Below are 12,515 nucleotides of genomic sequence, written 5' to 3'. Positions count from 1 at the left end.
TCGTGAGGTTCTTCGCTTGGGGTGATTGCTAGAGAGATTGATCAGCAACCTGGGTCGGAGCAGTGTTGCGGAACGAACGAGTTATTTACTTAAATAGCACGAAAATTCTGGATCAATCTGGAAAATCTCTATCCCTTCCACACACTACTCCTTTCCCCTGCCGAGTGAGTCACGCCTACCTCGAAAGGGAAATGGCTTAATGGTGTAATAATAATCTCGTCATTTTCCAGAGTGAGTTATCTGTGATTTGTAAATTATCTAGTTTCCTATCCCAATTTTCGTTAATAAACTTTGTTATCTTCCTAGTAATTAAGTTTGAGAGATGATTCCTTATCTTTTTTGTTTCTGGGTTTTTAGTTTTACGAACTATTTTTCTAAGTTTGTTTCTGTGTTTCAATTAATTGTTTTATTTCTTCTGAAATGAATTTAATTTTTCTTTGCGTTTTAATCTTGGGAATAGATTTTTCGGCTGCTAGATGGATGACACTGGTTAGACTGTTTACTGCATTTTCTATTTCTACTTTATATTTGAAGCCTCCCTTTATAACTATATTCTTAGATATAATATCACAGTATTTATTCCAGTTTGCCTTATTATAATTAAGAAATGTTCTATCCACTGTTTCTATGTTATCTAGATATCTACTTTGACAATGACTGGAAGATGATCCGAGTTTAATTCATCTATTGCAGTTAAAGTAATATCACATAAACCTTTCGGGATACCAATATCTACTGTGCTTCGTAAGGAATCTTTATATGGAAAAAGAGTGTGTGTGTCAGGGTATAGTATTTTTAAATCATGACTAGGCCAACCGCATTTAAATTTCTAGCTTTGATTGGTATCTCAAAATGTTTTATTTTATCTTTAATCAGGATTATCACTCCCCCTCTAGTACCTCTGTCATTTCTATCGTACCTTTAACATTTAAATCCAGGTACTTTTATCAATTTATTTTTACTTATTTTAGTTTCGTTAAGATGCATCAAATCTATTTTATGAGAGTTGATAAACTCCTTCACTTCGCTAAGGTGACCTTGGATACCGTTGGCATTCCAGTGTCAGTGGCATTCCATAAATGAGCTATTTGTCATTTACCGTGTCTACAAAAATTTGTAACCAAGCTAAGTCATTTGTACAGTTAACTAGCTTTTTATTTAAGTTTTTAAATAAGTTTAGCATCTTACCAATATCGCAGAATTGGTTTAATTGATTCATTTCGGCTATCAATTCTTTAAAATCCGAAAGTGTGTGTGTCTCGTTCTGAAGAGGTGATCTTTCACGTTGTTCCAGCGTTTGTCTTGTTGTCTCTGCTCTCGTAGCGTTCGCGTACGTTGTCTCTGTGCTCGTTGTCGCTGCGTTAGCAGTAACTAGTCGCGTTATCTCAGCCAGTCTCAGCGGCGGAAATTCCTGATATCACGGGATCTGGGTTCTCACTCCTCGATTTCTGGATGAATATTGAGCAACCCTTTTGGCTTGGATCTGCTCGAGGTGGTTTAGATATGTGGGACAACCTGAATAATTTGTTGGATGGTCTCCACCACAGTTTATGCATTTCACCACTTTTGCATCTAGCCGGTCACATTTACTAGTCAGATGACTTTTAACGCATTTTACGCACTTTGGTTTGTTGTGGCAGTATAGGGTACATTTGGCAACGCTGGCATTGCGTAGCTTTTTTGCGGTTTTTATATCGTTGCCATTTAACTCTCACTTTGCAGGTGTATTTTATCGCCCACACTGTCTTCATGTCCACCTTTTTATCAAATGTCAGCATGTAGATGGGACTTTCTGTTTCTCTGGAGTTTGATGATGAAGTTTTGAATTTGGTGATCCTGATATAGCTTACCCTTTGCTCCTTTAGGTCGTCAGTGATTTCTTCCAGGTATGTAACATCACTTTGTCCGGTATGTATGATATTGTGATCTCTTCTTTAGCTTGGGAACTGACATCCTTCATGAATTTGGAGTGGTCTTCGATTTTGCCTGTGACGACAATTGGGGGCATTTTGAATCTTCTTTCACTAAAATCTTCGTGATTTGAGGTTGTTTCCATATCCGACTCATTGTCCTCCAGGTCTAGTAGCCGATCGAATCGGTTATTTGTTGGAATACCAGCTCCGTCGAGCCTCCGTTTTTTGGATTTAGAATCCTGTGATCCTTGAGCGTTTTTATCCGTCGTAGCCATTTTTGCGCGTGCGCGTGGCCATCGCCATACACCCTGTCACTATCACTTTCAGTTATCACTTCAATTTTCCTGTCAATCGTAGCGTAGTCCGCACCGACATGCTCACCACAAATCAACTCGCCAAATGCTCCCCGGACCACCGGAAGCTGAACTCGCGGCCCGCAGCCTTTTACTTCCCCTTCGTGGGATAATTCAACTAGACGTCAGGCTGAACGGAAGAATGTATCCAGTACTTTTCAAAGTCACCAACAAACTTCAAAACGAGATAATACTGGCACGGGACTGGATGATACAGCATGGAGCCATTGTGGACAATATCTGTGATTGCCTATACATCGGACTCACCGAGCGCCACCGCGTATTCGCACCACCTATTCCGATCACTACCGCTCTCTCCCCGCCAACTGCGTTAAAGGAACTGCTGCCCTCTCTCGGATTTTAAACTACTCACACACCGGAATTCTGGCGGATTGTTAATCTTCACCAATGTATCTTCGACCAAGGCGGTAGGTTACATCCAGCATTTACGGTGCAGCACGAAATGCACTTGACATGGTAGCAGCCCTTCATGATACCTCCACGGGGATTCCACTTCATTCCGAATCCCGCAAGGACGCCGCCTTCACCATTCCGGAAGGAGGACAGTACCAGTTCCGCGTAATGCCGTTCGGGATAAAAAACATACCAAGCGCCTTCTAGAATGCGTAAGATTCTGGGACCCTACTGGAGAAAGTTCGCGATCGCCTATTTAGACGATATCATCATCTAATCTACAAACGTTCAGGAACATCTTTTACATCTGTTCCTCGTTTTTGAGAAACTGAATTTTTACCGAATAACCTACAACCCAAAGAAGTGCCACTTTGGAAGAACGAATTGAAAATATTTAGGACACGTGGTCACGTCAGGCAGAAATCAAGCCCAACCGGAACACGTTCGCGCTATTCAGGAAGCCAAACCACCCAGTACGAGAAAGCAGCTACGAAGCTTCCTGGGTAACTGTGGTTGGTAACGGGAATATGTCCCGCATTTCACCGAAGTCGCGGCACTCCTCACTAATTTGTTAAACACAAATCTCGCTTGTCGTTGGACCTAAGGAGCCCAGTCTGCCTTCGATGCCATCGTGTCGTTAATAAAGGAACCGGCCAAATTGGATAGGCCCGATCCTAACCTCCACTATATCCTGCAGATTGAGGCCAGTGACCGTAAAATGAGAGAGGTACTCTTTAAGATCGAAGATGCAGGACGCCGACAAATTATCTCTTTCGCGAGCGCAAAGTTCAAGCTACTGTACACACGCTATTACTGCAAAACAATCTGAGGCCACGACACCCAAAAAAACTCACGGCACACGGTTGCGCTACGAGTAATAGGTCAATATCCAACTACGTCATCCGGAAAAAATTCATACTGGTAGTCACCGACCTCTTCTCACGATGGATCGAAGCGTTCCCACTATGCTTATCCAAAACTGCGGTGATCATCGCTCTCATGGAGAGAGAAGTTTCACCACGCTGGGGTTATCTAAAACAAATCCTCAGCCATAATAGCCGCAGTTTATCAACCGAAAGTCGATCGATGCCTGCCGCAGATGGGACTGCGAACTGTGGACCACGCCGACCTCCCACCCACGTGCTAACCCGACGGAGCAGCGTAGCCAGGAAATAAAAAAGGCATCCGCTTACGAATGGACGAAGGGGACCATCGTCGATGGGATCAATTTTTGTTTGAGATCAACTTTAGCATGCGCCGAAGACGAAGCGTTGCTACTGGCCAGACACCCAGCTACCTTTTGCTGGGAAAAACCCTCAGACGACCCGGCCGCAAAGTGGCCGCACTGTGATTGAAAACGACCAAAATTCCGTGCGAGGTAGTAAATTTGGACAAATTTGGGATTTTTTTAATACTCGTAATTGCGTCCGCTTTCTTATGTCACTGCGACTTTTTCGATATTTTAAGATTTCGATTATAGCCATATCAAATACTTGTAGAACCTATAACCAGGAGTTTTTTTACACAAGATACCATAAAATACGGGCAGCATTCAGGGATTTTAAAGTAGTAAGCCTTAATTTTAGTTATATATAAACCCCAAACTCACACACACCATACACTGAAACCCCAAACCCACTAATCATAAGCTCACAATCGACAGACTCACAAACCCTTAACCCACAAAGCCTAAACTCCCACACTACAAATCCAAAAACCCTAGTTCCACAGACCCATTCACCCCAAACCCACATATCTCAAACCTAGAAACCCCAAACCCATACACCCCTAAATCCACAGACACCAAGCCCACAAATTCTTAACCTACAAACCCTTAATTCGCACACCCCTCAAACCTACAAACCCCAAACACACATACTCCAAGGACACAAACCCAAAATCCACACACTCACACTCCATAAACCACAAACCCACACACCCCTAATTCACAAACCCTAAACCCACTAACTGGACGCACTGGACCATCGACGCACGCCTAGGAGGTTAAGTTTACTGACTGACATGCAACGGCAACTGAAAGAAGGCCCGCGGCAGAAACTTGCTTTGCGATCTCAGCAGCTAATCACAAGCGGGACCCAGAAAATTTCGGCAGTGACGAGGAACAATCACACTTCGCTTCGGATCACCAACGGATTACACCTTGCGATTCCTTAGACGAGGAGTCACTCAACGACGATTATAGTCCCCGGAGGCGCTATAGGCCGGGATGGGGAATAACGCCTTACTACTAAGAGGCTCACCCTTTTATCTTTCATCAAAAAGGCCCATAGAAATTTGTGTAAGTCAGGAGACTTTTTACAAATCAAGCCGCGCAGCAGGAGGCGACGGCGCACAGTCGCGCAACACACAAAACACGGCCGCCTATTTGGTAAAGTCAGGAGAGACTTCGCCTGAACTGTATAGGAAAGCCGCACGACGACAACAAATCGTCCCATCATTGCATGGAAGGGATCAGGGAACTCAAAGAAATTCGTGGCAGGAGTCGCGACGGTGAAAAACCGCGTACTATTATCAACGTAAAGGCCAACGGACGGGCATATCCATGTAAACACCTGTATACATAAGAAAATTGTATACATATGTATAAATGTATAAAAATAAAAAATCTATATAAATTGTATATAAATAAAAATTGTGTACATGTATACATATAAAAAGCTAGAAAAATTTCAGCGATCGAAGCCTTGAGTAGGCAACGTCTATTTAGAGGACAGATGGAGTTGATATACGCCTTCAGCGTAAAATACAAAAGCCGATAGTTAGACACAGTGTTGGTTTGAGATCTCACGGCTTAATTACACAGAAAAACGCTGGTGTTAAATTTGTTGTAGCTCAAATTTCATTGGTCTCCCAATGAGCCGAGAGTTGTGGAGTTCTGAAACGCGCTGTCAGCCACCTGAACACCTGTCAAAGCAACTAGTCGCATTGCGATATTAGACTAAATAATTGTTAATAAGGAAACTAATTGAAATAATATTTTCCTAATTTTCAACTTTCATTCATTTAGCAGTGTATACTGGTCACTTAGATTAAAATGATAACTTCCTAATGCAACTTCCAAATGTTAGGTTAGTCAGGGCCATCGATATCTAAAATAAAGCCGGGATGTGTATAAAAAGTCATGACCGTCTACATATACAATTAGGTATTTTCACTTGAACCACCAGCTAAATTCACTTTTTTGAATAAAGAAAATCTAGAGGAAATTTCTTCGAACGAACAGGCATCAATTAAGATGCAGACGGCCACGACTTAGTTTTTACATCCCGGCTTTGGTGGTTTGAATGTCATGTAGGTTTTGACTAACCTAAGACTTGAATATTATATCACGCCAAGTACAATTTTTGTTCCAAGACACTAATAGTCACTGGTAAATGGGAGGAAATTAAAAGTTAGGTAATTATTATTCTAACTTACCTGCTTATCAACATCTATTTGACTGAAATAACGTCCGACAAAATCATCTTGAGAGGTGACTGACAGTTTGTGGACGACCCTTCACGTTGCTCTGGACGAGAAAAAACAGTGTCTAAATGATGCTTTTCCCCTAGATTCTCGAAATGAACCTGTGTAAGTCAAATTTGTTCCAACTCACTTGAACACCGATTTCGGTGTACAATGGATGATCAGCGATTTTCTGTGTAGCCGTCAGATACGTCACATCACATCAAATACAGTGTTATGTAACCCGATGATTTTGTTTATATTGATTGGGTTGCCAGTCACGAAATTTTATGGAGTGGGAAACATTTCGAACCACGCTTCCTACTGTCGACTCCACGCGCACAGAGTGGGAGAAGCCGCGGGCTCTCCACATAAAAGGGAGCGCTTCTGCCACGAACAGGCCTCTCGACCGAGCCTCCGACCAGGGAAGACGCAGCGACCTGCCTAGCTTTCCTTTTCGATTTGAAAGCGGACTAATATTGAGAAAAAACCTGCTCCTCTTCTGAGCACTCATTTAAACGGAAGAAACTTCTGCCATTTTAAGGGCAATATTATCGTCATGTTGTTGTTGTTGATTGTTAAATGCACTACGATCATGGACCATCCCGGTCCTTGATTTGAAGCCTGCTCTCGAAGTAATCAGCTCGTAATGCCTCTTCCCGGGTTTCATTCCTGCTGAGCGCTAAGCGAGGAAGTTTATCACGAGTCTCGTGCCCAACGTTGAACGCACTGCGACCTTGGACCATCTCGGTCCTTGATCAGAAACCAACTCTCGAAGCAATTGGCTCTTAATGCCCCACCCCGTGTGTCATTCCTGCTGAGTGCTAAACGAGGAAGTTTCCCACGGGTCTCGTGCCAATTGTTGAACGCACTACGATTTTGTACCATCCCGGTCTTTGATCTGAAGCCTACTCTCTAAGCAAACAGCTCGTAATGCCACGCGGGTGTCTATCTTGCTGAGCGCTAAGCGAGGAAGCTTCTCACGGGCGTCGTGTCCGTTGTTGAACGTACTACGATCTTGGATCGTTTAAGTCATTGATTAGAAACCAACTCACGAAGGATCAACTCGAAAAAATGAAGCACAGTCGCCAACAAGGAACAGCGCATGGGGCTCAATACTCGACAAAAGCGCTCCCGCGCCATTGCTCGCCTCGAAGCAAAGCTTCGTTAGCTTCGCACGGCGGCAACAAACGAGGAAACTCCACCTGCCATCGCAGAAGAATCGTTGACACCGGAAAAGGCAATCCCGTGTTCAGTGCTGGAGTTCCTTAGATGAATTAGATGCATAAGATACTGTCTTTTCAGATATGGCTTAAAATCTGAAGTTTTTCCGTCTATTCCAGTCAATTGGAGCGTAAGAGTTAAATTAAACTTTGAAAGCACCTGAGGTATAAACAAAGCTCATGTTTAATATATTCTTCGAATTGCTCTTCCTTGTACATTGTACTTTATTGCTAAGTCACAATCGTGATTTTATTTATGTACAAAAGGAAAGGTTATAGCGCCAAATTATATCGGTCTTATACATAGTTGAGTTATTTCAATTCAATATATAAATATTTAAAAGACTTAGAACCATTTTCACACTTGAAATAAAACAATACGCTTGTAATTACAGACGTTTTTGTTTTGTAAAAATAAAAAAGAAGAAAAAACATGTTAAATTTAAATTCGCTTGCAGTTGACCTGATCCGACCTGACTTCTGACGTAACTGACGCAACGCAATGGTGTCACTAGATTACAATCGAGATTATTCAAGATTTTTTAGCTCCGACTTCTCATGACTAAGCAAGAGTTTCGCGGAGAAAAGAATTGCGAAGCTTCTCATGTCAAATGAAGTAATCTGGTGAATATTTTGTAAGAATTGCACACACTAAAACCTGTGAATTTGAACAATCTATTCCTGTCTTAAGAAGGTAAAAACATTTTTTACTTTTCCAATATTATTGAAAACTTTGGGAATCTTGCAAAACGTAGATAATTAATTTCATTGAGGGTAAAGAAGATACTTTTCAAAATGCAAGATGACCGAGCAATTTTATTTTCAAAATTCCCTGACTTTCCCCTGATTTTTCTCTGACTTTTCTCCGACCATTTTTTCATCTTCCCTCACAATTAATATTCAAAGGCCGGGATTTTAACATTGTAACATTTTAAAAGTAGAATCTTTAAAAACGGAATAAGACAATAAAATTTAAAATTTATTTATTTATTTTAACCAAAAAATATGAAGTTTCTACCATAAAAGATTTATTTTTAATCCAAAAGCATGAATTTTCAAGAAATCAGTTGAATTTTCGTCCAAAAAGATGAAATTTTAACAAAATACTTGAATCTTCAACAACAAAAATTGTTAACCAAAAAGTGGCATTCACAACCAAATGGTCTAACTTTAAAGCGAAAGCGACGAATTTCCAACAAAGTATTTAAACTTTTAATCAAATAGTTTTTTCAACCTGCGAAGATGAATTTCCAAACAAATAGTCGAATTTTTAATTAAAAAAATGTTAAGCTTGATTCAAAAACAGTTGTATTTTCTACCAAATAATGAAACAAGTACACATAGCAAATATTCACAGAAACAATTCTGCTACACTTATAGTTATTTTATAAATTTACGGATATTTTCTGTAACATTGACTGAATTTTCCTCTCAAATTGACATCTTTAAATTGTAAGATCTAATTAGGAAGTCTGTAAATTTTACACAAAGTATCCGTAAATTTGTAAAATTACTCAGAATTTTAAAAACTTTGCAGAAAATTCGGTAATCTTTTAAAAAATCTATGCTGTCCCTATTTTAACTGAAAATCCTTTAACTTTAGCAGTCATAATTTTTCTCCGTGTAAGATTCCAGTTGAACTTTTAACAATAACAAAAGAAAATGGAATTTTTATAAGTTCAACAAAACTTTTCATAGCGAAACGTCTACCTTTTGATGATTTTGTATTAGGATCCAAATGAATAAAAAAACATATTAAAATGAAGTAGAGGTCTATGTTATGTGAACAATGATTCTGTTTGCCTTTTTTATGACAGTGCGTCAACTGAGGCGTAGTATGTATGCACTGGTGGAGTAAGAAGCGCTCTGCCTGTTTCCGAGTTTTTTAAATATAAAAAATGTTTTTAAAATTAAATTTATAGCTAGTGATATTGAAAGTACTAACCGGTAAGCACAGCTCCGACGAGCATAAAGAGGAATCCAAATGCAGGCAAGGCGATTTGGCAATTGGCGGCGATAACTACACCCGCCACCATAAGTCCTCCCTCGATCTTCTCCACCCTCAGTCTCGATATGGGAGTTGGACATTTTAATTTTGAGCCGAGTCCACCGGTCAGCATTCCTTCCTCCGCTGACGCGGTACTGGGCCTGAAAATAAATAATATAATTAAATTTTCAGTTATAAAGAATTTTAATGAATTTGTATGAAATTTCAAGATTTTTCACTAATTTCATGAGATTTTATCATATTTGCAGGGAGCTTGCGAATTCTTGCTAGAAAGAATAGAAGAAGAAAATCAAATGAAACAGCTATCTTATTTTATGAAAATTCAGTAGATAATAAACGATTCTTATTCTTATAATTTTCTAAAATATAATTTCTAAATATAAGATTTTTGCAAATTAAGACTGTTTTTTAAACCAGAATCAAAACTAAAAAAATTTTAACTAAGTTTGCACATATTTGGTCAACTTAAACAACTTTTTTTGACCCATGGACCATTCGAATTAAGAGGATCATCAGTGGACTTACAAATATAGCCCACATGCACCCTCCTTCATTTTGCCATTTTTTTTGTAACTAATCCAAGATCTGATTGCATGAACAAACTATTTTGTCGACTTTTACGATAATTGCTGGTAATCAAATTAAAAATTATGAAGTTTCAAGGGTTTTAAGTGTATTTTATGATATATTTTTTGTGGAAAGTCTACGAGGAATTTCTAAGAATTTCATTGTGTTTCTAACGATTTCACTATAAATATAAATTTCTAAATAGATTTCAAATTATCTCGAAGAATTTTGCTAAATTTCACCTTTATTTAGAGAAATTCGTTAAATTTCACTAGCACATACATATCTAAGAGTTACGATGAAATGCAGATTTTTATTTGAATCCAAACTCAATTTAGTCTATAAAGTTCTCAATACTTGTATAGACATTCCAAATCTGAATATTTAAATTTAAATAGTGAAACATTTTTAAACCTTTAAAAAATTCGGACAAATCCAAAAGTTTTACAACGACATATTTTGAGAAAGATGAAACATATTGAGTTCAAGTCCTTGCAAACATTCAGATTATACATAATATTTAAATTTGTAAGCATTATTAATATTAATATAAAGATTATTAGAGTTCCACGAACATTGAAATTCCTTAATTAAAGTATTATTGCCAAATTATCTTACTATTCTGTCTAACTATTTTGTAAGTGCGTTGGTTTACTCTTGATTAAGAATTAGTCATTTGTACTTTCGCGACATGTGAAAAAGAAGATGCAGCTGATACATTTGAGACTTAAGTGAAAGTTACACATACAACTGGAGAAAGTGTGGTAAAAGAAACTGGTTGTTATTGTAAAAAAAATTTAAAGTGTATTCAAATTACTAATATAATTTTGGAAATCGTCTGCAAAATAGAATAGGTTATAAGAAAAGAGGAAAATTATTTTATCATCATTTCATGAGTATTACAATAAAGTCAAGTGTAGAATTAAAACAACTAAAAACTAATTAATGCCACTTAGACGACATTTAAGTGGTTGAAAAAGCACGCAACCAGTAATTTTTAATAAGCAACTAGGCCAATTTTTTTCGTTACCTTAATAACACTCATGCAGGTTATTTAGTTAATTATTACTACTATATAAAATAAAGTAGATTAATAATTTCTGAAATATTTCCAGCGAAAGATGATACTTTATATCCGTTTAAAAATTGAAAAACCTGAATTCCCGTATCCTAATGAGAAAGCTTCCACCATTGGTAAAATCCCAACAAATACGAGCATATCTAAGTTCAGAAAGTGCTGAACTAAATTTTCCAGGATAAATGGAAACCCTCGGACTATTGAACTTTATCCTCCAATTAGTCCAATTAGTACAGAAACTTCGACATTCCAGCATAATGATGACGTACCTCATTAATTCCACGATCAATTTTGGATTATGAACAAATACCCCGGCATATACAAACTGAATGGTATTAGTGAATTTCAAAAAATGAAATGAATAAACTTTTTATAAGAGAAATTTCATATAGAATGAAGACCTACATTCATACACTGTCAAATTTTTAATTTGGTGTAATTAAAGCGGAATATTTGTTGTTCAAGGCCTCATACTTTTTTAATTGCTGTGAATCTATATTTATACAATTTATTAATTATGTGAGTAATTAATTATCAGTAATATCAAACTCAGGTCATGATATTTCAATGCCACTTAGAGGAAGAAAGTATATTCCTTACACTAAAAGACATATTTATTCTTTTTATCCCATCGAACTTCTTATAAAAGACGAACATCTCAATGGGAGCAAGAATGTCTCTCGGCAATTATTATTTTTTGTTTTATGTGCTATTAAGGGAAAAAAGAACTTGATCTATGTGGATTTACTCAGGGACAGTTTGAAAAATCTTTCTTCTGAAATGCTTTTCTCGTAGAGCCGAGACTGACAATCCTAGTTACGTAAAAAATGTTTGCCTTGACTTTCCTCGTCAAATAGATAGCATATTTATGAGGCAAAAGGTGAAAGTCAAGGTTGAATTTCTGTAAAGGTTCCCATTCTTTTTATTTAATAATCTAAGTAAAGTTAACTTTATCGATTATTATTAAATATGTACGTCATCCAGATATAACTACCCCACTTTGTAACACACTCGAAGTTGTCTACATTTTTTGTTTTGTTTAAACAATTTTGTTCTGATATAAATTTTTGCAATTATATTTGTATGTATAGTTAATGCGGTAATATGTTATTGCTAAGAATAGCATTTTTGGTTGAAACCATTATTCAAATGTTTCAAAAATTTACTAAAGTACAATTGTACATTTTTATGGAAATTTAATTTAAAATCTGAGTTTTTTTTACAAATTTAATTAATTAAATTGTTTATCGTTTAAGATTATATGTCATACATATTTTTAAAATAAATAATATTTTTTAAACACTTGTTTTTAACTTTTCATGAAACTTTTGCATTTGCTGTAACGTAGCAATGTAGACTGATGAGTATTGATCCTCTGGAAGCTGCGAGTAAGTACGAGGGTGGATTGATAAGTTTCCGGCCTGACCAAGAGATGGCGCCACTAGGCCTACCTTGACGTGGCGTTCTATAGTACCATCCTTAGATAGCTTGTAG

General features: G+C 37.7%; 1 protein-coding gene across 3 annotated transcripts in view; it reads right to left on the bottom strand.

The window, feature by feature from the left end:
* Nucleotides 1–12,515, bottom strand: part of LOC117171324 — a 164,889-nt gene that overhangs the window by 62,907 nt on the left and 89,467 nt on the right. For all 3 annotated transcript variants that reach the window (XM_033358534.1, XM_033358533.1, XM_033358535.1), the window contains exon 2: nucleotides 9,314–9,516. In XM_033358534.1, the coding sequence (XP_033214425.1) occupies nucleotides 9,314–9,516 (203 nt within the window). The remainder of the gene's footprint in view (nucleotides 1–9,313; nucleotides 9,517–12,515) is intronic.

The sequence above is a fragment of the Belonocnema kinseyi genome, chromosome 4 (assembly GCF_010883055.1).
Source record: "Belonocnema kinseyi isolate 2016_QV_RU_SX_M_011 chromosome 4, B_treatae_v1, whole genome shotgun sequence".
Classification (NCBI taxonomy): Eukaryota; Metazoa; Arthropoda; class Insecta; order Hymenoptera; family Cynipidae; genus Belonocnema; species Belonocnema kinseyi.
The sequence above is the reverse complement of the archived record's forward strand: the minus strand, read 5'-3'. Positions and strand labels throughout refer to the sequence as shown.